This window comes from Pan paniscus, chromosome 16 (assembly GCF_029289425.2).
Source record: "Pan paniscus chromosome 16, NHGRI_mPanPan1-v2.0_pri, whole genome shotgun sequence".
Classification (NCBI taxonomy): domain Eukaryota; kingdom Metazoa; phylum Chordata; class Mammalia; order Primates; family Hominidae; genus Pan; species Pan paniscus.
In genome coordinates this window covers 5,762,933-5,787,566 of record NC_073265.2, presented here as the reverse complement: position 1 = coordinate 5,787,566, position 24,634 = coordinate 5,762,933, and the positions used below count along the sequence as shown (strand labels likewise).

The following is a 24,634-nucleotide window of genomic DNA, read 5'->3' as shown; positions in this document are numbered from 1 at the left end:
GTGTATAGAGGAGGGGGAGGTGATGTGGGGGGCTGGGGTGTGTGTGGAGGGGGAGGTGATGGGGAGGCTGGGGTGTATAGAGGAGGGGGAGGTGATGTGGGGGGCTGGGGTGTATAGAGGAGGGGGAGGTGATGTGGGGGGCCTGGGGTGTGTGTGGAGGAGGAGGCGATGTGGGGGGCCTGGGGTGTGTGGAGGAGGAGGAGGTGATGTGGGGGGCCTGGGGTGTGTGGAGGAGGGGGAGGTGATGTGGGGGGGCTGGGGTGTGTGTGGAGGGGAGGTGATGTGGGGGGCCTGGGGTGTGTGGAGGAGGGGGAGGTGATGTGGGGGGCTGGGGTGTGTGGAGGAGGGGGAGGTGATGTGGGGGGGCTGGGGTGTGTGTGGAGGGGAGGTGATGTGGGGGGCCTGGGGTGTGTGGAGGAGGGGGAGGTGATGTGGGGGGGCTGGGGTGTGTGTGGAGGGGAGGTGATGTGGGGGGCTGGGGTGTATAGAGGAGGGGGAGGTGATGTGAGGAGCTGGGGTGTATAGAGGAGGGGGAGGTGATGTGAGGAGCTGGGGTGTATAGAGGAGGGGGAGGTGATGTGAGGAGCTGGGGTGTGTGGAGGGGAGGTGATTTGGGGGGCTGGGGTGTGTGGAGGAAGGGGAGGTGATGTGGGGGGGATGGAGTGTGTGAAGGGGGAGGCAATTTGGGCGGCTGGTGTGTGTGGAGGAGGGGGAGGTGATGGGGGCTGGGGTGTGTGTGGAGGGGGAGGTGATGGGGGCTGGGGTGTGTGAAGGAGGGGGAGGTGATGGGGGCTGGGGTGTGTGAAGGAGGGGGAGGTGATGGGGGCTGGGGTGTGTGAAGGAGGGGGAGGTGATGGGGGCTGGGGTGTGTGAAGGAGGGGGAGGTGATGGGGGCTGGGGTGTGTGGAGGGGGAGGTGATGGGGGCTGGGGTGTGTGAAGGAGGGGGAGGTGATGGGGGCTGGGGTGTGTGTGGAGGGGGAGGTGATGGGGGCTGGGGTGTGTGGAGGGGGAGGTGATGGGGGCTGGGGTGTGTGAAGGAGGGGGAGGTGATGGGGGCTGGGGTGTGTGTGGAGGGGGAGGTGATGGGGGCTGGGGTGTGTGTGGAGGGGGAGGTGATGTGGGGGGCTGGGGTGTGTGGAGGGGGAGGTGATGGGGGCTGGGGTGTGTGAAGGAGGGGGAGGTGATAGGGGTTGGGGTGTGTGAAGGAGGGGGAGGTGATGGGGGCTGGGGTGTGTGAAGGAGGGGGAGGTGATGGGGGCTGGGGTGTGTGAAGGAGGGGGAGGTGATGGGGGCTGGGGTGTGTGAAGGAGGGGGAGGTGATGGGGGCTGGGGTGTGTGAAGGAGGGGGAGGTGATAGGGGTTGGGGTGTGTGAAGGAGGGGGAGGTGATGGGGGCTGGGGTGTGTGAAGGAGGGGGAGGTGATGGGGGCTGGGGTGTGTGAAGGAGGGGGAGGTGATGGGGGCTGGGGTGTGTGAAGGAGGGGGAGGTGGTGCAGGTGAAGGTCACAGCACCAGCTAAGGCGCATGGCAGGACAGCCTGGAGCCTGGCTGTGGGAGCTTCAGCACCCCAGGGCTGAAATCGTTTGGGCAGATACTTTATGGCCTTGGATGTCAAACTGTAGAAGTGCCCTTGAGGAGTTTGGCATCTTGGGTGTGACCCAGTGATGCTTTAGGAGTTTAATTTGGTGGCAGCATGCCGGGTGGAAGGGAACCTGAGTGTGAGACAAGGAGTTGTGAGAAGGGAGAGGGACCAGCAGAGTCCAGGAGCAGCACCAGGTCCTGACACTTACGATCTACATAAAATCTGTTAGCAAAGTGTCTTCAAAGTTTGCCTTGAGCCACCAGCCTAAAATTTTAACTCACATTTTCCATAATCGCTGGAATTGCCCCAAACGAAGAGCTCTTCATAAATCTGTTTCTAATGGTTGGCCTCACCCAGGAGTGGGAAACTACAGAATGGGGCAGAATTTCCATGCAAGTGTCTTAGCTTCATACAATTTGAATTATTTGTTGAAAAGCCAACTTATTTTCCAGTTACGATGACTGTTCAGAATAGCACATCTGCAAGCCAGTAAGACCCAGGTGAAGTGATTCCCACAGCGTCTCCTGTCAACAGCCCTCTCCCCGCTCTCCTTCTGTAAGGAGCTGTGTTTATGAGCTTCCTCACTGAACCCAAATTTCAACTTAAATTCTATGCCACAAATATATTTCTTCCCCACCCTTTTCTACTGCCGTTATAGTTCATCAAAAATGCTGTATGAAAGGAAGTGCTGTTTTCCCCATGGCTTAGCGTGGCAAGGTGGCTTCTCACATCAGGGAAGGGCCACATTTAAATTAAACTCTTGACACTCTGCTTGCGAGAGGTGATAGATAGGCTCCCAGGAGCTGCCTCCTCTGGAAACCAAATCTGACCGGGAGCCAGAGGGAAGTGAATGATGCTTCTGCACAACATGAAGTGAATCCAGTTTCCTCCTGACCTTGTCCCACTGTATATTTTCTTTCTCTTGTTTTATTTATATTTCTTTATTACCAGAAGATTTTCTTTTAGACAGCGGAGTTCTAAGTTAACCACCCGTCTACGATCCAAAAGAAAAGCAAGTCCGAGAGAGGGTTAGATACGGGAGGGGAGACACAGGATGAAACAAACCGTTAGGACATTGTTCCCTCTTTGTGATTCAGTGGAAGGTTCTGGACAGAGATTTCCAGAACTGGTTATTGGCACATAATGACTTCAGTGAAAAAGCAGGTGGGTGCTGATGGTGGGGTGAATTCTCCCTCACCGATTCCCTCCCAGCAGAATGAGAGGGCTAAGGAAGAAAAATAGTATGGACCGTATTATGCGAAAGCATCTTAGTGAGATCAAAGGATGCACTTGGGCAGCTCTCCATCTTCTCTTTGTCTCGGAACCACCTCTCGAGCCCCACGCTGTGGGGGCAGCTCACACCCTTTGTGTGGGTGGGAAGGCTGCAGCCCCAACCCCCGCCCTGGTGTCAGCCTGGTTGAAGAGGAGAGATGAAGGAGACCAGCTATCTGATTGAAGTGGCGGGAGATGAGGGAGGCAGAAATGTAATTACCTGAGCTGGAATCAGACCAAGTCGCAGGAGCCCCCCTCACCTTCCCAGTCTCCTCTGGAGCTCATTATTTGCAAGTGTATCCCCAAAGCAATTCTGAAATAACACAGGGATTCAAAAAATTGTTTTCTGAGGTAGCATGGGGTACATGGGGGTGCTCACGCAACATGTGTGTAGCTTGCATCACATCCAAACATCGCATCCGGGAGGCCCTAATGCCCTCTGAGGTGGAAACCATGGCCCACGCAGAATGGGCAAAATGAAGATGGGGCAGAGAGCAGAGGAGGTATAGCCTTCCCCTTATTCTGAGGCCTCTCCAGGCGGAATCGGAGTATATCCAAGAAGAAAGCTGAAAAAAGCAGAGCATGGTAGCTCATGCCTATAATCCCAGCTACTCAGAAGGCTGAGGCCTGAGGATCACTTAACCCCAGGAGTTTGAGTTTGCAGTGAGCTATGATTGCACCACTGGACTCCAGCCTGGGCCATGGAGCGAGACCTTGTCTCTAAAATATATAAATAAAGAAAAGAAAAAGAAATCGAAAGCCACAAAAGCTCGATGACCGTGCAACTTGTAGGCTTAGGTGGCTCTGTGGCCCTGCCAGGCTCTCTGATTGCAAAAGTTCAGAAAAATAGGCTTTCGGCCAGGCGCGGTGGCTCACACCTTGTAATCCCAGCACTTTGGGAGGCCAAAGCAGGCGGATCGCCTGAGGTCAGGAGTTTGAGACCAGCCTGGCCAAGATGGCAAAACCCCATCTCTACTAAAAATACAAAAAACTAGCTGGGCACGGTGGTGGACACCTGTAATCCCAGCTACTCAGGAGCCTGAAGCAGGAGAATCGCTTGAATCCGGGCAGCGGATGTTGCAGTGAGCTGAGATCGTGCCATTGCACTCCAGCCTGGGTGACAGAGCAAGACTCCGTCTCAAAAAAAGAAAACTAGACTTTGGCCTTGGCAAGGGCAACTTGAACCCTCACACCCCACCTCATAAATGTAGGGGAGAAGAGTGGAGCTGTGGGTGAACGTCTCTCAGCGCTTCCCACCAGGAGACAAGTTTAAGCGCCTGCACTACTGGAGGCTGCTGTGCTGCGTTCCCACCGACCAGCCTCCTTGACGCTTTCTGTTTCTTACTGTAGGTTACAAGTATAGATCAGCAGGTGGCCGAGTCCAGCTCCGGGGACCCAAACACCAGTGCTGGCTTCAGCACTGCAGGTAAGCTTACCTCTTTCAGCTCCTGAAGTGGGGTGTTCCTGTTTTCAAGGGTGTCTCTTTTCGTCCTCGTCCTATTCTCTTCTCTTCTCTTTTTCCTCCTCCTCCCTCCATTTCTTACTCTTTAAGAGGGTGGAGTTTGCAGCAGCCTTTCCCATTAAATACCCTGTATATCCCCACATTTCTTCCTGTGTCTGCATCCACTACAGTCAGCATATGCAGGAGACCTCCTGCGCTCTCCGGGGAGACCTTGTCCTCCTCTGCCCCACTTTCTCACTTGAGGGGTATGGATTTGAAGAAGAGCACGACTCCATCTAGGGTCCCCTTTCCAGAGCCAAAGTTGTACCTACCGGGCGAATGTCCACACAGCACCTCCCTCTGAAGAAGGTGGCTGGGCTGGGCGGCTGGCAGGAGGGTGCAGGCTGGAAGTCATGTCCTTGAGGGCATTGAAGGACACGTGTGCAAGGGTCAAATCCCCAGACACAGAGGGTGGGTGTCACGTGCAGAGCCGGGGCGGGGGAGGTGGTCTAAGGCTCCAGGAAAGCAGAAGGGCCCTTAGCAGCAGAGGGAGAAAGGGCACGGAGGCCAGGTGAGCCAGAGAGCCACCGTCTTGAGGCCCCTGCGAGGGGTCACATGGGCTGGCTTATTTGGAGAACAAAGTTAGATAACTCGTGATCCCACAGAGGGCCAGGATGATCGTCCCAGGGCGCTCTGTCCCCTGCTGAACACTCACTCAGCATCTAAGAGAAACAGGAAGGAGCCATCTTTCTGGGAGGCCACTGGGGGTTGTAGAGCGCTGCGTCTTTGCAGTCGTGGGATTTGGAAGCAATCTTTTCCTTCCTTTGGTCACTCCAAGCCATCAGAGGCTGTTCAAGAAGGTATTCAGTGACTTTCCCACAGCCAACCCAGGGTACAGTGTATCTCAGTCACTGTCACAGGGCGGCCACACCTGCAGCATTCCAGGGTTTGGGCTGAGGGGGGCCGGTGCTACCGGAGCCCCTTCCTGTTTCCCATCTCAGGGCAGATGGAAATAGACAGGGGTGCTCCTCACCCAGAATTCAGCAGGGCTGGATCTTCCTCCCTCCTGGGACCTGGGTGGTGAACTCTACAGCTGACCCAGGGACCAGCAGAGCTTCCAGCACCCAGGCTTCTGCTGGGGTACAGGGGTCAGGACTGTCCTGAGTAGAGGACCACCTTGGTGGCTGTGTGACCCTCAACCCTTCCCTGTCTAAGCCCGTTTCTGCAGCTGTAGGGTGGGGGTAACCTGGGGCTGCCTCACAGACGGGCAGTAAGGATGAAGTGGGAGGTGGCCTGAAAAGCCTGTTGCCCATGGGCAAGCTCACAGACGCAGGGAAAAACAGAAAGGGATGGCAGGAACAGACCCAAAGCCCCCACGCCTGGAGGAGTTCAGGCTTCTGTGATCTATGAAGTGTCCCCCTTGCAGGCAACTCCACTGTGGCGCCAGGAGGGGGCTCTGAGGGCACCTGGTGATTGGAGGGGAGAGTGCAGGAGCAGCTTATCACGCTGTCACATGCATGCACACCCCGTGGAGATGGTATTAAAACAGACTCCGATCCAGCCCCCGTAGAGTGGTTCCCGGCAGGAGCCCAGCCCTGACCAGCATCCCAGTCCAGACCAGCAGTTCTTACAGTTTGGAGGGCATCAGAATTCCCTGGAGGGCTCGCTCCAATCCCAGTGGCTGGGCCCAGTGCCAGGGTCTCTGCTTCCATGGGTCTGGGGTCCAGCTGAGAGTCTGCATTCCCCGCTCGTTCCCAGGGCAAGGCTGCTGCTGCTGCTGGCGTGGCGTCCACACCCTGAGAGCCAAGGCCAGTGTCTGGTGGGCGGAGTTTATCCCACCTGCCTGCACCACCCTGTCTGGCTGCACTCCAGGCCCGGGGCTGCACCCCTGCAAGGGCGGGCCAGATCTCAGGCCCGCCGGGACCTGGTGGGGATGCCTTGATGTCCCTTGGAGCTGCTGTGTACCCCTGCACCGGCCCTGTTCACCCAGACCAAAGCGTCTTGTGACCAAAGCGTCTGATTTCTGACTTTTAGTCTCTTGTGTAGTGTGAAGGGTCGAAGCCCCCGACCCATGCCATTCCTGGAATGATTTCTGGGAGCTCATCTGGTGCCCCCAACTTTCAACAGCATAAAGCAGCATTTGTCAATCTTACCCAGTGTTTCCGCACCCCCAGGGTTTCAGAGTTCATCTAGGTCTGGAGTTTGAGGGGCAGGCCTGTCCCACGCCAGCGTCCCCTGCGGCCACCCGCTCTAATGCCATGTCCCTTCTCTTGCAGTACCAGCTGACAGCACAAGCCTCCTGGTGTCCGAGGGCACTGCTACGCCAGGTTCCAGCCCATCCCCCGATGGCCCTGTGGGCGCCCCAGCACCCTCCGAACCTGCCCTTCCCCCTGGCCGCGTGTCTCCAGAGGATCCTGGCATGGGCTCACAGGTGCAGCCAGGTCCCGGGCGTGTGTCCCGCTCCACCAGCGACCCCACCTTGTGCACATCTAGCATGGCAGGTAGGCTGGCCAGGCTCACCCATGTCCCCAGAGTGTGGCCAGCTTTCCCTGGATGCTGCAGGTCTCAGTGACCCCTGAGAGTGGAGGCCTGGCCCTGCAGATCCTGTCTGGGGCCACACTGGGAATGTGGTCTTGATGACTCCTGAGCCAGGGGTGGGTGGGGAGCAGCCTGTGGGCCCCTCTGCACCCCACCAGGCTTGTCACTCTGGCAGGGGAGGAAGGATTCAAGGGGCCTGGGGCCCAGTCCAGGACATTAGCTATGAGTGCTGCACACGTGCTCCAGGGCCCAGAAAAGGCCTAGAGTCTGGCACAGGACAGATGACCCCCAACGATAGCTCTGAGTATGGGGGTGTCATTGGCTGGAGCCGCCCCACGCAGACACAGGTGCGTTTTCAGCAGCATTTCCCAGGCAGCTTGGCTCTCCACACAGCCCAGAGCTTTCAAAAATCGCCCCATGCGACTGTGTCTGCGGGCAGTGCCCTGGAGCCTAGGACCTGGCATGTGTCTGCGGGCAGTGCCCTGGAGCCTAGGACCTGGCATGTGTCTGCGGGCAGTGCCCTGGAGCCTAGGACCTGGCATGTGTCTGCGGGCAGTGCCCTGGAGCCTAGGACCTGGCATGTGTCTGCGGGCAGTGCCCTGGAGCCTAGGACCTGGCATGTGTCTGCGGGCAGTGCCCTGGAGCCTAGGACCTGGCACCAGGTCCCTGTGGCCAGCAGTGTAGGAATTTGCATTTCACAGTAGCTCCTCGGGAGTCTTGGGCACCCCCGGCGCTGGAGAACTCACACCCAGTCCTCATCACCGTCTTTTGAGAGGAGGCACAGTTTCTGCCAATAAAGATTGGTGGGCCTTTGACCTCCATGCCATTGCTGTGGGGACTTTTCATGAAGTGGAAGTGCAGGAACCCTGAAGAGGGCGCAGTGGGTCCTGGCTCAGTCTCCCCTCGATGGTCTTGCCCAGCTGATCTCTACTGGAGCCCGGAACCGAGTCCCTGAAAGGAACCAGGGCCCGCAGTGGCCAGTTGCCTGGAGGTACCCTCCTGGTGGAAATACCAGGTTTGGCACATGTGGACTCCCTGGCTGCGGTCATCTCTGTATTCCTCCTTCCTGCATCCCATTGCCAGCTCACAGGGAGAGAGTCCCGTCAAACCTTCTGAAACACCCCCCTCTGCTGGTTTCTTGAGCTCCGGAACCTCTCTCCACCATGCTCACATTCACTCACTGAGGTTTGGAGGAGGATGCCCTGTACTTGGAGGGGCTCATGGGTCCACTCTGTGGCCCCCTGATGGCTTTGTTGGGCCTGTCCCTCTCAGTGAAATTCACACCTCGGCACCCACACACCCTCCTGACGCCTCTGTCCCCTCTTGGCTAGGCTGATGTGCACGCCGCAGGCACGTGCCTTCCGGGGTGCCTGGAGCCCTTCAGGTGAGGGTGGGAATTCCCATGAAGGGTGCTGGGCTTTCTTTGAGCCACTGGCCCACTGCACTGTGTCGGGGTGGGACCTGCGACACCACTTGACCCACGGCAGGCCTGGCCAGCTGCAGGGCGGTTCCTGTCTGATCTGCCGCTGGGTGGGTGTCAGCTCAGCAGGTTTCTCCTGCTTGCTCGCCATCTAAAATGTCTTAGTCACAGGCGGGTTATGATAGCTTTCTCAGGAATTCCTTTTTCCTTTCATGTGTTCACTGAATTCTCCTTCTGGTTAAGGCGAGGCCTCTTCACACAGGCCGTCGTGTAGCCAGGACCTGGAAGCGGGACTGTCTGAGGCTGCGCCTGGGAGCGGTGAGGCGCTTCTTTTCTAAAGCGCTTTGACTGCGCCTGCTGGGAGGTGGGGCAGGTGTTGGTGGGTCCTTGGCTACATTGTTTCCAAATGCAGCTCCTCACCCCATCCCCGGGAATGGGGGCTGCCCACTCTCTGGCTTTGAGGGCCTTTCTCTTCATCTCTCAGTGCACTTATATCAAGGGCTAGCACTAATTTAACACACATGTGACTGCTCAGCCCACTTTATGAGATTTCATCTGGGGTAGATGGGCCCCACCTGGGAGTTTAATTTCTCATGTTTAATTGCTAGGCTTTCCAGTTGCCACCAAACAAGACACCAGAACAGACGACCCAGAATGTTCCGACTTTGTGTGGCGTGAAGCTCAGGCTGGGCAAGCCGGGCCTTCGCTGGTCCTTGTTGGCGTCCCTCGCCACTGACTGCCCGGAGCTGGCCTTCTTACAGGGACCCTCAGCCCAGTGTCCAGACTGTGGGTCATGCAGAGAGGCTGTCAGCCCTGTGGGGAGCTGGAGCCAGGTCCCCAGCCTCTGGCCTGGCAGGCAGTGGAGCAGGGCACTGAGTGGCGGCTGCCTGCACCTGGCATGATGGTGGGGGCGGTCTCATGTTCCCTCTGCCACCCCCAGTTCTGGTCTTAAGGCAGACCCTGTCTCTAGATGCTATGATTCTGCCCCAGCAAGAGATCAGACCCAAAGGGGCAAAGGTCGTGGAGGCGAGAAGACTGGGAAGGACCAGCCCCTGTGCCCTCGGGATTCTAGCAGAGGGCAGAAGTGGGTCGCTGCCTGCTGTGGTGGCCCTTCCCCCCAGGCCTTCGCTCCTGGAGGCTGCAGCCCCTGGAGGTTGACACTAGCTCAGTTTGGGGTTGAGAAGGGGAGGAGGGATGGGGACAGCAGGGCATGCCCAGAGCGCCAGCCCCAGGAACACAGAAACCCCAGCAGGAGGCTCCTCCCGAGCAGGCTTTTCTTTGCTTTTGAGTTAACTTCTTATTTCAGTGAGTTTCGAACTGCACTTTTGCCCTTGATTTTTAGCTTCCATGTCTCGCTCTGCCACGGCTGCCTTTTGGGCCCAGCTTTCACCAGTGGGGGACCCAGATACCTGGAAAACTGACCAACGGCCAACACCAGAGCCCTTCCCAGCGACCTCCAAAGAGCGGCCACGCTCTTTAGTGGACAGCAAGGCCTATGCGGACGCCAGGGTTTTGGTGGCCAAGTTTTTGGAACACTCACACTGTGCCCTCCCCACCGAGGCACCCCACATGGTGGGTGCCATGCACTTGGCTGTCACCAACGAGGAGCGCCTCGAGGAGGAGGCCGTCTTGGGCGCTGACGTTCTGGACCAGGTATGAAGGAGCCACATTTCTGACCGTGGACACCAACGCCTGGCGCCACAGATGTTCTTGGCAGAAGCCATCATGCCTGACAAAGAGGCCTTCAGGCTCAGCTTGGCTGAGGATAAATGTGGGGGGGACACCCAGGATGATCTGAGGGCGGTGTGGGCAGGGAACTGTTACCCCCTCTCTCGAGGGGAGCCGAGCAGTGTCTCTTTGGGGATTGCATTTCCTGCCTAGCCCAGTAATTCGGAAAGATGACTTTCACGTCCACAGTGAACTCTCTGGTTTTATCTGGCGTGCAGCACCTTGAACTGAGCAGTGTTGCACAAATGTGAATACAGCAACAGGCGACACTTACGTCACCTAAAGACTCAAAGTATCTCCAAAATCAGGGCCATCCAAAGCAGGAGTCTCCCATTCCCCATTTAACTTAGTGTTCAGTGGACAGAGGGTGACGTCGAGTCATGAAACATTTTCTCATGTGGCTCGATGGCTCTATCATTAAGCGTTCATCCCGCTCTGGCCTATTTCCTATGAAAGGAAATAGGTAGTGTTAGCACAGATGGCAGCCTGGGCCCAACTTTCTGTCCACAGGGCTATTGTGCAAACAAATGTGCAGTGCGGGCCTCTGCCATAGCCCGGCCACCCCAGGGGACAGGCCGGTGTTGCGGGGGTTGGAGGAACCCACCATCTCCTGGGCCTTGAGCTCGGCCTCCCTCCGTGGGGTGCCTCCCCCACCTCCTCCTGGGCCCCCTTTCTCCAGGCTCCCATCCTGTCCCTGGAGCAGTTGTGTGATCCGTAACAACAAGCGCCGATTCCCAGCTCCTTTGTGTCTGAGCTCACTTGATTGAGCTCAGTGGGTCACAGTTCTGCAGGAGAGAGGCCGGTTTCTCTGAGAAGTAGCCCCTCCTGATAAAGCAGGTCCCTTTGACCCAGAGCTGACCTTTCCCTGGGCATGCGGCAGCAGACACACCTGCGCAGGAGGATCATAAACCACTTACAAACCCACGTGAGAAGGGAAGCAGACACCCACCATGCTGCTTATGGAGAAGCAGACACGCCCAGCTTGGGGACAGCCTGGGGACCTTGGACTTTCTTAGCCCCCATCCCCTTGTTTTCTGGTGGCATCAGTGGCAGCTGCTCCCAACAATGGCCGTGGAACAGCGCCATCCATGAGAACTTTCTGCAGTGATGGAAATGCCTGTTCAGGGCCACTAGCAGCAACAGCCCCTGAGCTGCGTTGGGTGGGCCCTGCGGTGAACAAAACAGCCTAGAGGCCAAGGTCTCCCCAGAGAGCCCATGAGCCTGGCATGGGGGCACAGGGGGACCAGAGGGTGCCTTCCACTCCTGGGTGCCAGGGCAGGGGGCTCACGCTGCTGTTCCCTCGGCTTTGTGGGGCTTGTCCTTGAGCTCCCCCAATTCCCTAATGCCACTGTGGCCAGTGTGCTGGGGAGCTTCTGTGTGGCTGGAAGCTGGGAAGGGGGTGGGGTTCCAGTCCAGGTGCCCAGAGCCTTCCTCCAGTCCTTTATCCCTGCCCTGGGGGCTGCGGTGTAGGACTCCTTCAGCTGTGGTCAGCTGAAAAGGCTTCGATTGCTTTAGAGAGCTGAAAACACATAAACCAGGCCTTTTGATGACAACCTGCACTTTTCCAGGAGAGACGTACTAGAGATGAATTTTTGAGCACTTTATTCAGACTATAAAACAGGAAATCTCTAATTTTCCTCAAGTGGGGGCTTTTGAATTCCCTCAAGGCAAGTCCCTTTGCAGGTGAAATTAATTGGTGGATTTTCAGAATGGCCGCCCTGGAGCCGAGCTTCAGCCACGCCTGACGCCCTGGCCTCTGAATCTCCACCGTCTCTGAGGTGCGCTGGGGCCACGCCGCAGGGGTTTCACCTGCTTGGGGGGGTCCACACTGGGGCTTGGGGGTTCACACAGCATTGTCCCTGGGCTGAGCCCTTGGGTGGGCTAGAGCTGCAGTCCTCAGACATGGCTGCAATTCCAGCGAGGCCAAGACCACCAGCCACCCAGTGGACTCGGTCTCTGGGGTGTTTTCCTCATGCAGCCGGGGCAGAGGCCTACTGGACCCCCTCAGCCTGCTGCTCAGCATCCTTCCCTTCTCTGCAGCAGGGCCCGGTCCCAATGGCCAATGGGGCTGCTACCCCAGCAGTGCCTCCCTGCGGGCCCCTCACCTGCACCCCACCCTCACCCAGCTCTGGGTTTGCGCTGGTGGCAGCTCTGTTTTGTGGATACGAAAACTGTACCCAACTTGATGCCGCTGGGCTGGAACCTTCTGCCCCTTCGAAATGAGGCAGTCAGGGACGGGGTGGGGTGCCCCCATCAGCCCCGCTGCTCAGGGCCACTCATGGACTCTAGGAGGGTCCAGGTTCTGGGCTTCCTGGGAAGGTCCCCAGAAGAGAGAGGTGCTGGTAGACTAGGGAATGTGCTGGCAACTTGACCCAGCAGCTGTGGTCCCCTTGGCCCCGGCTCCACGGCATCCGGGTACCAGCAGCAAGAGCCCAGGCCCCGGGCTGCATGTCGGCTCACAGCCAAGGAGAAAGCTGGCTGCTTCCCCTCCCTATGCGTCTTTCCCCCGCTCCAATCATGCTCCATCTGGGATCTGAAATGGGCCAACTGTGGCTGCTTTGGGGGTGACACGCTCCTTCTCCAACTCAGCTGGGCCCCGGGCATCCCCTGCCCTCCCTTGAGACCCAAAGGGGGTTGGCACCTGCTGTGACACCACTGTTGACCCCAGCCTGGGGGCCACAAGGTTGCTGAGTGGGGAGAACATGGACCCCAACTCTATGGCAAGCAAGATCGCAGAAGGGGGAGCATCATCCGCAAGGACTTCAGGTCTCCCTTGGCTGGAGATGAGGATCCACATTAAATGCCTGTAACACACCAGGCCACAGAAAGCTCGTTACACACAGATGCTTCTCCCCACCCATGCTGACTCTCAGAGGCTGCTAAGGCAGAATTTATAGGAAATTGTTTTCAAGCCACCAGAGACCTGTTTGTACAACTGGAAAGGCTGTATTTATTTAATGTACCTCAAGGTGTTTTAATAATGATCCGTGTTTTAATAAAAAGTATTTCTGGCCTCTGTGTCTCTGAGGTCTAACTGGGACAGAGGCAGGCTGAGAGCCTGTGTACACCAGTGGCCAGGGGCACGGTCCTGAGAGGACCTTGCAGTAGCCAGCCGGGGAGCCTGAGATACCCATGCCACTCAGCTGTGCTTCCAGAAGCCTTCCGGAGAGGGTCAACTCCGGGGCAGAGTGGGGAGGGCCAGGGCCTGGACACACCCACGCCCGTCCACGCTGGCCATGGCAGCCCCTCCATGGACGTGGCCTCCAAGGGCTTCTGGGAGGAATGCAGGCCATGGCTCAAATTTTTCCTTAAATACAGGTTTTTAAAAGATGTGTATGATTTGGTGGGAGTCCTGCCTGCATGTCCTCAGCTAGCCAGGGCTCTCTCCCCGGGACCTGCTTCCCTGCCTTGTCCTGGGCACGGCAGGAATGTTTCCCTTGGCCTCCTGAGTGGAATCCCGTTCCCTCCAGCTTTGACTCAGGTGACATTTCTTTTCATTCCCCAAGGATGTGGCCATCCCTGGCATTCTTGTTTGTTGGCCACGTCAAGAATTGTATTTGCTTTTCATTCTTAAGCATATTCAGAGTGAGTGCATATACATTTTGGCATATACGCAGCTCTCTGTGACAGTCTCCTATGCAACAGCTTTCTTTGCCTCTACCATGTATACTTTCTGGGAAGAGGGAGGCACAAAGCTGGTGTGCGCCTTGAAAGGCTGTCTTTTATATGCCCCTGATGGCCAAGGTCATGCTGAAGCAAGCCCTTGGCCCACACCCTCTGGGCGGCTAGGTGAGAGTAAGTCTTCTCCTTACTCTGCAGTTCCCCAAGAATCCTGGGCCGTGAAGGTGGTCAGTGCCCACAGCAAGGAGCTCACGCTGCTGTGGGCAGGCCAGAGAGGAGGGCTCCTGCCCATCCAAGACCCACAGCCTAACCCAGCTGGACCCCAGGCCGCCGCCTCTGAACAAAGCCCATGCTTGCTACCTGGCTTTCCCACACCAGGTGACACCAGAACGGTGGCCATGAAGAAAGGTAAGTGCTGGCAGAGCTGCCAGAATTGTCACTCTAGACAGGCTGCAAAGGACCCACAGGTGCAGACAGGGTGCTGGGATGGGCGGTCCGGCTTTTACACACAGACACACGCATGCACACCTTTCCCAGGGGCCATTCACGTTGAAATCTGAAGAAGACCAAGGCTCCCTGGCTCCCTCATTCCATTAGTGAGTGCTCTGCGGACGTGTCTCCCTGCTGGGGCAAGTGGGTCAAGAACCTGGCGCTGACCCCGTGACCTGGTAGCATTGCTGGCACCTCCAGTTGCAGCAGGGCGTTGCCCAGCTGACACCTGGTGCCCAGAGCACCCACCCACCGAACTCATTAGTGACAGCTTCCAAGGTTCAGGATCCAGGAGGAGCACAGAGCAGCTGTGGCTGCCACCGCATAGTGAATTTGCAGAGCCGCATCCAAGCTGTGAATGAAAGGACAGGCGGGCACCCGCCACTCAGGTAACAGACCAGTCACACACACGGCTTTTCATCACGACTTCAGGTTTATTAGTGATATGTGCGAAGTCTTCCTACGGGTAGCTGCATGCAACACACGGCACTCCTCGAATACAGTCATCCTAAAGCTTTAGTTACTGCGTGGTAAGGCTTCTTAAGTCACAGTGTATTCTTCAAGGCCTGGGCCAAAAAAAGAGACTTCGAGACAAGATGACGTCAGATTACATGGATCACTAATGAACCGAGCTGGACTAGATCCGACTTGATCTACACACATGCCACTACTGCTCAGGGCCGCTGCGCCACGCTGGCCAAGGGGTCTGCACTCACGGCTGGCTGCTTTAGGTGCGGCCAAGGTCGCGTTTTCTAGAGTGGGTTTCGTTTCCTCGGGGGTCGCATGTGCGTGGATGTGTGTAGATCGATTTTAAAGAGGGGGCAGACACCTGTGCCCTCCTTGTCTCTGTGGGAGCCCTGCCCGGGTATGCAGCCGGGTGGGAGGGTGCCCAGAAGAGACGACGGGAGAGGCAGGTGTGGTCATTAGTCACATTGGAAAACCCTAGAGTCTGGAAAAAAGCCTGCCAAAATAAAAGAAGTCCAAACAGTAATAATAGCATCTAAATAAATAGGGAGTTTTCATGTTGTGGCCATCATCCTTTATTTACAATCAATCACATGTCCCCAAACTTTCATTACAAGTCGTGTCCTGGGAGTCAGGCTGCCCGTGTCCCTGCAGTCAGTGGCAGAGGCAGCTGTTTGGGACCATTGTGGGGGCCCCACAGGACCCCAGACGTCCCAGCCAAGGGGGCGGGAGGCAGGGATGACGGCTGCCCTGCCCCGGGAGCCGCGTCCCTCGGAGGCGCCAGTTCACTCCGCACAGCTTCAGGGAGGAAAGACACACACTCCACACCACGCACAGCTACCGAGACACGCCCTGGCTTGTGCAGGGAGAAGACAGTCCAGAACGTGGCAAAATACTTTTGAACGCTTTACAAACAAACATTTGTTCTGTGACTCTCCTTTGATAAAGACATACCCCTTTTTGGCAAAATGAAAACAAAAATCAAGTGGGTGGTGAGGGCACACCCTTTGGGGAGCCAGCATCCGTGGCTGGGCTGTGGCGTCGGGGTCAAGTCTGCGGCCCGGCTCCCAGCTCCTCTGGGCCCGGGCGGCCCTGCCCGGTGTCCTGGCTGCGTGGCCAGGCTGGGGTGGCTTAGATGTACAGCGGGGTCTCCTGACCCGTGAGGAGCCTGAACATGGCAGCGGGCATGGTCTTCATGTGGATCTGCGGACAGAAACAGGAGGCTGAGCCGCTGCCCTCCCACCTCCCCTCCCACAATCAGGTGAAAGCAAAGGACAGAGGCAAACCCCCCCAGAGTTCTGCTTCAAATGCCCATCTCCTAGAGTGGAGGAGGAAGGCCAGCCTGCCCAGGCCTGGGGGCACTTATGATGCCTTCCAGATGCAGCAGACTGAGACTCCAGGCCCCCACCCCTGGCTCCAGAGGAGTCAATATGGTTGAGTGCTAGTTTTGCTTCCAGTCCAGCTGACACCCGAGGGGTGAGAAATTGGACTTCTTCTAGTGGTGACAACAGTTTGCCCATCCACTGGGGCTGGCTGGGGGTGGCCAGGCCTCGGCAGAAACTGCGAGGGATGCACTCTGCTTCAGTGAGGAGGAGATCAATGGGGGAAAACACACGCACCCCTTTTTTTTTTTTTTTTTTTTTGAGACGGAGTCTTGCTCTGTCGCCCAGGCTGGAGTGCAGTGGTGCAATCTCGGCTCACTGCAAGCTCTGCCTCCCGGGTTCACGCCATTCTCCTGCCTCAGCCTCCTCAGTAGCTGGGATTACAGGTGCCCCCCACCACACCCGGCTAATTTTTTGGTATTTTTTAGTAGAGACGGGGTTTCACCGTGTTAGCCAGGATGCTCTCAATCTCCCGACCTCGTGATACACCCGCCTCGGCCTCCCAAAGTGCTGGGATTACAGGCCTGAGCCACCACGCCCGGCCTACACCCCTTCTTGAAAAACACACACGGGCCAGGCAAGTGTGCTGGGGGCTGGGAACAGGCTCGCTGGGGCCCAGGGCACCTCAAGTTCTTAGCCTTTGGGAATCGGTGAGCAAATGACCCTTTGGGGCCTGGCCTCGAGCCCTGACTCCAAAGGAGCTGGGTATACAAGCAAGGCCTCAGATCGCCCCAGGGAGACCAACCGTGTGGGTGGCGCGCCTTGTAATCCTTCTTTGCGGACACTGGGAAGGAGCAGAACTCTAAACGTCTGCTTCAAGAACAGAAAGGGAGCTCTACTGCCCTCTTCTCCTCCCCTGAGCACGACGCTCTCCCCTGTCCTGCCCGGGACTGTGCTAGGCTGCGGCCTCGGGATGGGGGCCCTCGCACTGCCAGGGTCAGCTGCCGCAGGCCTCCCCACGGGGTGCAGCCGCCGTGCATCTGCCCCTCCTCAGGCAAGCAGGTGTCGGGCCCTGGGCTGAGCAGCCCAGAAAGGCACATCGCGCAGCTCTGCTTCTGAGCGTTGCCCTCCCTCCCCCGGGGTGTGTGTGGCCGGTGTAGGTTTCCGCGGCTCCCGCTCCCGGCAGGGGCTTCCCCCATCAGCCATTCCCCGGCGTTCCTCAACCAGAAACCCACCCCGAGGCCCCTCGCAACTGCAAGCCTTGTTTATCAGCGACTCATGTTCCGCGTGGGCTCAGAGCTGCTGGAAACAGGCACCATAACCTCGGCAGGGCTGAAAGGATTCCAACGCCCCGGCCGCCTCCTGCCTCTTCCCCGTTCTCCCGCCCGCTCCTCCACGGGTGGATTTCCTCACAGGTGTGGGGCTGACGGCCGTGGGGGCGGCCGCTTCAAACATCTACTTGGGAACACTGGCTTTTCCTTTCTTTGAAGCCATCAAAGGGAGGCTGGTGTCCGCCTGGCCCCTCCTCCTCCTGAGCCAGACCCCTGCCCCCACCAGTCCAGGGAAAACAGGCCTCCCAGCTCCCAGCCGACCCTGCAGTGCACAAAATACCAGTGTCCCGATGTGGCTCCGGGAGACCTCATCCGAAGAACAGGAACTAGAGACCCCTCCACCCACCCGCCCACCCCACAGGCTGCAAGGATGGTCGCCACGCACTCAGCCTCACAGAGCCACCAGGGGCAGCACCACAGACCGCCCGGCCTGCTGCTGCTGTCCCCAGACCCAAATTCCCTGCCCGGTCCCCAGCGGGCCCCTCTGTAGGCCGGGCTCCTCAGCTCTCAGCCTCCCGCCTCGTGCGGCCACCACGCTTCCCAGACAGCCTGCAGCCCCTTTATGCTGAACACCCCTTCACACACCCCTACACACAGACACACCCACTCACACTCTCCTCACACCCCCATGCCTCACACCCACTCACAGACCCACAGCCACAGCCGTGCACATACACACTCATGCTTGACACCCCCATGCTCACACACACCCACAGCCACACCCCTGCACACACCCACACTCGCACTCCTACACACCCCATGCTCTCTCACACACACGTACATCCGCATACACTCCCCCCACACACACACACTCCTCCACACACTCTCAGGTACATTCACACAGCCACACACCCACACCCATCCACTCATGCACCCCATACACCCACATGTGCACGCACACATTTCCCACACCTACCCACACTTACCCACACTCATACATCACATCCCACACACACCCATGCTCTCACACATCCACATGCACACACCCACACTCGCTCACACTACACACACACACAGGCACACCCGCTGCACACTGGCCAGGCCTCCCCCGGTGTACGTGCCACCTCCCCAGCACCATCCCCCCTCCCAGTGATCCTGCCGCCTTGTGAGCTCTGGAGGAACACCTGCACCTCCCCCACACCATCCTCGCACTGCCGTGGAAGCGATGCCAGAAAGAACCGGACTGCGGGGGGTTCAGCCAGTGAAGCGGGACAGGGCAAGCAGCCTGGCTGTGGGAGGGGATGGCCAGCAGAGGCAGAGAGGCAAGCCTGCCAGGGTGGCCAGAGCTGTGTGCCCTGCAGAGCTTCTGAACTGGATGTACAGGTCCAGTCCCAAAAGTAGTGTCCAGGGAGCACCCCCAGCAGCCTGTGCCCTCCCGGCTGCTCAGTTAGAGCCAGACCGGGATGGCCCTGCATCACCTGCCGCTCCATTCACCCTTGTCACAGCAGCCCCGGTGGGAGACACAGCCTGGCTGATCTTCAGACGCCCTGTGTCCTCTGGAGCGGGGGAGGCTCATGGAGGGCAGGCGGGAGCACGTGGGAACCGGCACGCAGAGGCACACTCAAAATCCCTCCTTACCTCTCCGACCGAGTTGGACAGAGCTTGGACTATCTTCTCGTGGGCTGTGGCCACCACGCTCTGCCCGTTGATCTCGATGATGCGGTGGCCCACACGGACGCCCCCTCGCTCAGCAATGCCCCCTCTCATGAGGCTGCAGATCTAAGCAGACATGGCCAGGTCAGCACACGTGTTCCCGCCACACCCGACAGGCGCTCCACCATGTCCCCAAAGATGGGACATGCAGAGGGAAAAGCGCCACATGATGAATAAGTGCACGTGCAATTCGCTGACTCACAGTGATCCTTATGATATGCAGTATGTTTCCTTAAAACAAGAGAGTCAATGCCATGGTGTGTGGGGAACCAACAAGTTTTCTGACTCCCACGGTGGAACCTGTCCTCCAGCTGCACCTCCCCCAGGGCCGCTCCCTTTGTGGTCAAGCTAGAGACTGGTGACACAGCCCAAGGCCACTGCCACCTGGCCTCCTACGGCACAGCCTGGTTACCATCCTGGAAGACAGGCACTTAGCTGATGGGTGGGCGGGAAAGGAGAGGCAGCCTGTCCCCTGGCCACCAGAAAGGTGGGGCATCTGTTCTGTCAAGGGAAGGCTCTGTTTGCCAGATGCCCAAATGGTCTACATTGACAGGGAAGAGTCACTTTATTCCTACATCCCCCCCCCAACAAGTGACATAAGGGCATTTTGTGCCAAACATACTGGTTCTGGTTTTGTTGGAGACAGGGTCTCATTCTGTCACCCAGGCTGGAGTGCAGTGGTGGGGGCTTCCATTCCAGCCTAAAAGTGACGGCAAACAGATGGACAGGAGGGCCTGGGAGCACCTGTGACCACGAGACTGGACAGAATGGAAAACAGGCACCCTGCACAGCCGTGTTCACAGCAGCAGTGTTCACAACAGCCGAGGGTGACAGCACGGACTAGCGGAGAAACAGAATGTGCTCTAGGCCTGCAGGGAAACAGTACTCAGCCCTGGAGAGGAGGGAGAGTCTGAAGTGTGCTACAACACGGACAGACCTCGGGGACACTATGCTGTGTGCAACAGGCCAGGCACACGAACAAACACTGTGTGATGCCACTGATATGAGGTACCTGGGGTAGTCAGAATCACAGAGACAAAGTAGAAGTGGGGGGGCGCCAGGGGCTGGGAAGGAGAAATGGGCGGTGGTGCTTAGTGGGGACAAAGTTCCTGTTGGGGAGGAGGAAGACGTGCAGGAGAGCGCAGTGGCCATGGCTGCCTGACATGCAGATGGACTGACTGCCACAGAACTCTGCACTTCAAAATGCCTATGATGCTCGATTTTAAGTTATAGATATATTTTACCACAGTTATTTTTTAAATGAAAACAAAAACCAGAAAAAATGGATGTCCGAGGAGAATTAGGACTAGAAGAGAAGGGGGTGGGGAGAGGCAGATTCCATACCGCAAGGCAGCTCCTTCGCCACCCCAGGGCCCTCTTATCCTGGAGAAAGGAGACTGTGCTGAGCCCTGGGAGGAGGCGAGTGGCCTGGGATGGGAGAAGCACAGACTCACCTGTCCCAAACACACATGCGTGCACACACACATGCAGACACAGACAACTGTGAGGGGGCCTCCCCATCTCCTACACACCAGCACCCAGATTTCTGTAGCAGGCCCATATCTCATCTGACTGCTCGCTCTGGGTGCTAAGCATTGCCACCTGCCACAGGGAACGTTTCTGTGGTCATCAGGGAGAACCGCTGCAGGTCAGGACAGGAGCTGATAGACTCCTAGCCAGGCATCCTCCAGCGCCTGCATATGCTCCCCAGGTGGCCGGGCACGTGGAGGCTGAGGGGACCCCCAGTCCCTGCCCACCAGCTCCCGGGATACAAGGCGCCGAGTGGCTGCCCCAGGCCAGCTGGCGCTAGGACTTCAGGCGAAGGGCCTGGCAAGGATGGGAGAACACAGGTGAGAGCCTCACTGGGCATGGTGGGGATGGGGGTGCCCAGGGAGGTGACACCAAGGGAAGCGCCCCACTGCTGCAGGGCCGGGGGCAGCAGGAGCCCGGGGTTCCAGGCTCCTGACAGTAGAGGCCAGGGCCCTTGGGACTGCGGGTCCTATCCTGAGCACGCTGTGAGGGACGAGGGGCTTGGACCAGAGTAGCCAGCAACCTCGGGTCTCCTGAATGTTATCCCAGGCTCATTGCTCCCTGGAGGTCCCGGCTGGGCAGTGGAGCCCCAGTGCACCTCAGCCAGGCAGATGCCTGGACATGGCCCTGGGGTGGATGAGCCCTGGCCTGCAGGGGCACAAGTGGCAGCCACTGTGACAGCCTCTGTGTCTAGGTGCACAGAGGGCCAAATGGGGACAGCCAGCCCCTACCCTCAACCCCCACCATGACCACGGGCACTCATGGAGCAGGTGCAGAGGGTGTGGTCCGCACCTGGGGGCCTGAAGGGCCCGGTGTTTACCGCCAGGCAGCCGAGCCACTCAGAGATGGTGACTGATCCATATGGCCGCCTGCATGCCATTTTCTGGATCACTGGGGAGATGGATCATAACCATGCCGATTCATTTGCTTCATCTAACCGACCCTGGCACTCTCAGGGTGAGCTGTCCTGTATCCTGGAGAAAGCCCCTGACAGCCAGCATTTGCCCCTCTCCTCGGCTGCCAGCATCTCCCCTGCATCCTGAGCACTGGGGCCTCAAGGAAGTGGGACCCCATTTCACAGACAGGGAGGCAGAGCCAGAGGGTGGAACAACAGCGCATCCACAAGCAGGGCTGGGACCTCCAGACCCTCCTCGTCCCCAGTCGTGACCCAGACCACCCCCCAAGTTTCACAGATGCTTGGCCCCCTCCATCACTCCGGAACTCAGACCCTAGACCCAGGGCAGAGACACCAAGCCGTGGGTGGCACCCTCTCTTTCGTATTGCCACCCCGGAGATGTTGTCTTCAGAGTTGCACATGACTCCTTCCTCACTGCAGGCCCCGCAAGTCTGCTGCTGCCCTCAACCCTGCACCCCCTGATCTTCTGAGAAACCCCCTTCCGCACCACCACCCTCAGCTTCCTGGCCACTCGGACCCACCTTGCCCCATCTTTGGGAGCTACTCCAGACCCCTCTGCACCTGCCCCAGAAGGCAGCTGGAGCGAGCCCTGGTCCCCGTCCGCTGCCCTCCGCCTTGACTTCACACCTGCCCATTGCACTCTCCAGCTCTCTGGGAAGGAAGGCACAGAACCCTGCAACTGGGCTTGGCTGGACTGCTCCAGGCTGTCCCCTCCTTTCCCATTCATGTTAGCCCCCACAAAACACAAACCGGAGCCCTTCCCTTCCTCGTCTCTTCTCCCCCTCTCCCCACCAGTGCTCCACATGGCTGTGTGACCTGGGGCAAGTCACTAAACCTCTGTGTGCCCCAGCTTCTCCAGTTCCTGTGCTCCTCATGGGGCTATAGTTTGGGGAAGACCAGCAGACTGAGGGGGCATCAAACTCATCCCGGGCAGGGCTATATTCACAGGCCCTAAGAGTAGGCAGCCCCCAGGCCACCCCATGGTGGGGAAAGCCAGCCTCTCCTGCAGGGCTCACAGCAACAGGGCTGTCAGTGAGCAGCACTGGCCACCAACCCAGGCCCACCTGCCTCCTAGGCTGGGCAAGGGGGTGCAGGAACAGGACAAGCAGCTCCCCAGTGCCACTCAGGAGGCAAAGGCAGTGTGGTCACCAGGTTTGGCCAGGCAGGGGCAGCCCAGGGGACACCACACAGCACCCCAGGCTCTTCACAGCACGGCTCCTCATGACGGCTGCAGGGCTGTCAGTCCCCAGCTTCCTCCACTGTCCCCAGTGCTGGGGTGGGAGACACACAGGCAGGGCCTGGTGATGGTCGGGGGTGCAGGAGCCCAGAAGGATGTCCCAGCCCTCCTCCCTGGGGCCCAGCCATGCCCATCCACAAAGTGCTCACAGTAGCTGCAGACAGGGCTCCAGCTGATTTTCTGCAGAGCCCCCAAATTAGCTGGGGCAGCTGCTTGTGCCCAGGTCACATGTGTGCAGAGCAGTCAGGCAGAGCCGGACCAGGCCAGACCACCAGCTGGCCAGCTCCTGCGGCAGGCGCACTGTCCTGGACAGAAGTCCCAAGTGGGGTGCAGACAACTCGTCCTGGCACCTGTGCCAGGTCCAGGGGCCACGGGGCCTCCTCCTTGGCAGAGACTAGGACCAGCGGGCCCACCTTGGATAGCTTGGGGTACTTTATGGATTTTCTCAGCTGATCTTCACAAGCACCTTTTGAGGGGAATCCAGTGAGCGTTCAGTGACTTGTTGAGGGTCACACAGCAGGGAAGGTATGGCTGACGCTGGCGATGCCCCTGTCCCTCTTCGTTCTGGGCACCAGCTGGCCCCCGCTTCCCAGCCTCCCCATGGGTCCGTGGCTGAGCTATCTGGCCAGTGGGCTGTGGGCAGAAATGACAAGGACCACTTCTGCCCTGGCCCTGAAAACCTTCACAAGGTCTTCTGAGCTGCCTCTCTTCCTGCAGTGCCAGCGAGACACAGAGCACCCAGTGGGGGCTGCCAAAGCCCAGCTGAGGGCAGAGCCTGGGCCCCTGAGTGGCTTTGTGGAGTGAAGCTCACCCCCACCGCCCCCACTGCAAATTAAACTGCAGCATGAATAAGCAATAAGCTCTCAGTATATGGAGATTTGCGGACTCTTTTTTATAGCAGCAAATTTGCTCTGACACAGCAGGGTCAGAGATGGGCCCTAAACCCAAGCCCTGGGACTCCACCCTGACGGTGGGTGTACCCCTCCATGCTGCTTCACCAGAAAACAATGGAGAAGATTTGGTAGTCCTTCTAGAATGTTCTCCCACTGTCTTTCCTGACTGTGGGTGGGCACACACCCTCCCCATCACCTCCACAAAACTCCCACTCCAGCCCGCAGTGTCTCTCCTCCTGGGCTCCTTCATACTCAGGGCTGGTTTAAACAATTTGGGTATTGCCAGCCCTTTTCTTCTTTACTCCACTTAGTGGCCACATCTCTGCCCTCTGGGTCTTTTGCAGGAGGAAAAACAAAGGAAAAAAGAATTCAGGCCAGTCAAATGCAGGTCAGTGAGAGGGTAGAAACTCTGGGCTAAAGAACTTTGGCCTGGGGAACTGGTACAGGTTTTTGGCCAGAACCACACTCACTCAAGCCCAGCATCACCTCCTCCAGGCAGCACTCCTGCCTTCCCATTGCCTGGTACAAAGCCTAACACAGAGCAGGTACTTCACAAATGTCTGCTGAATGGCCGAGTGAACAAGTGAATGATGAGTACATGAATGAATGAACGAGTGAACGTCTGTTTGTTGAGCACAGTAAGTGATGCCACGATTGGTTGTGTCCAAGCTACAGTGGCTGGCGAAGTCTGCTGCCCTCCCTCCAAAGCAGGGGACAACCACCATGGGGACAAGGGAGCCTGGGAAAGGCTGGAGGGGCCCAATCCACGGCCATGCCCTGGCCCTCCCCTTCTAGCCAGGACCTCCCAGAGAGCCATGGAAAGTTCCTGCCCCAGGTGGCCTGGCTGTGGGCAGCTGCAACCACAGGCCAGGTCCTACCAGGCTGCCAGACATAGCCTGCCCTATTGGACGGGAGCTGCTCCCCCTCCCTGGGCCCTGCAGTGGTGGTGGTGGCCCAGAGCAGGAGGGGGAACTCACAATTCCATTCTGCACGCTGAAGCCCAGCTGGTACTTGAGGTCTGGCCGCTTGATAAGGACCGTGGTGACCGGGGGACAGCTGACAATGTTGAGCTTCACCTGTGTCTGGTTCTTCAGGCCCTGCAGAGCACGGGGACAGGAGTCACAGGCTGGGCCTTAGACATCAAGCCCGACCCAGGATGAGTGAGGCTGGCAGGGTGGTGGAGGCCGGGGGCAGTG

At 58.2% G+C, this 24,634-nt stretch overlaps 2 protein-coding genes across 25 annotated transcripts in view; one reads left to right on the top strand and one right to left on the bottom strand.

Moving 5' to 3' along the window:
- ENTREP2 (endosomal transmembrane epsin interactor 2) overlaps window positions 1-15,372 on the top strand; it is a 564,821-nt gene extending 549,449 nt beyond the window's left edge. For 4 of the 9 annotated variants that reach the window (XM_057299836.2, XM_055098181.3, XM_034938384.3 and 1 more), the window contains 5 exons: window positions 4,205-4,280; window positions 6,572-6,796; window positions 8,497-8,571; window positions 9,596-9,906; window positions 13,801-15,372. In XM_057299836.2, the coding sequence (XP_057155819.2) occupies window positions 4,205-4,280; window positions 6,572-6,796; window positions 8,497-8,571; window positions 9,596-9,906; window positions 13,801-13,824 (711 nt within the window). In that variant the 3' untranslated portion in view covers window positions 13,825-15,372. Of the gene's footprint in view, window positions 1-4,204; window positions 4,281-6,571; window positions 6,797-8,496; window positions 8,572-8,861; window positions 11,833-13,800 lie in introns of those variants that run through there. The other 5 variants (XM_055098178.2, XM_055098176.2, XM_055098173.2 and 2 more) reach the window with 5 other exon arrangements.
- Window positions 14,506-24,634, bottom strand: part of APBA2 (amyloid beta precursor protein binding family A member 2) — a 232,934-nt gene continuing 222,805 nt past the window's right edge. For all 16 annotated transcript variants that reach the window (XM_055098170.2, XM_063596985.1, XM_057299831.2 and 13 more), the window contains 3 exons: window positions 24,416-24,535; window positions 18,788-18,928; window positions 14,506-15,759 (listed from right to left, as the gene is read on the bottom strand). In XM_055098170.2, the coding sequence (XP_054954145.1) occupies window positions 15,688-15,759; window positions 18,788-18,928; window positions 24,416-24,535 (333 nt within the window). In that variant the 3' untranslated portion in view covers window positions 14,506-15,687. The remainder of the gene's footprint in view (window positions 15,760-18,787; window positions 18,929-24,415; window positions 24,536-24,634) is intronic.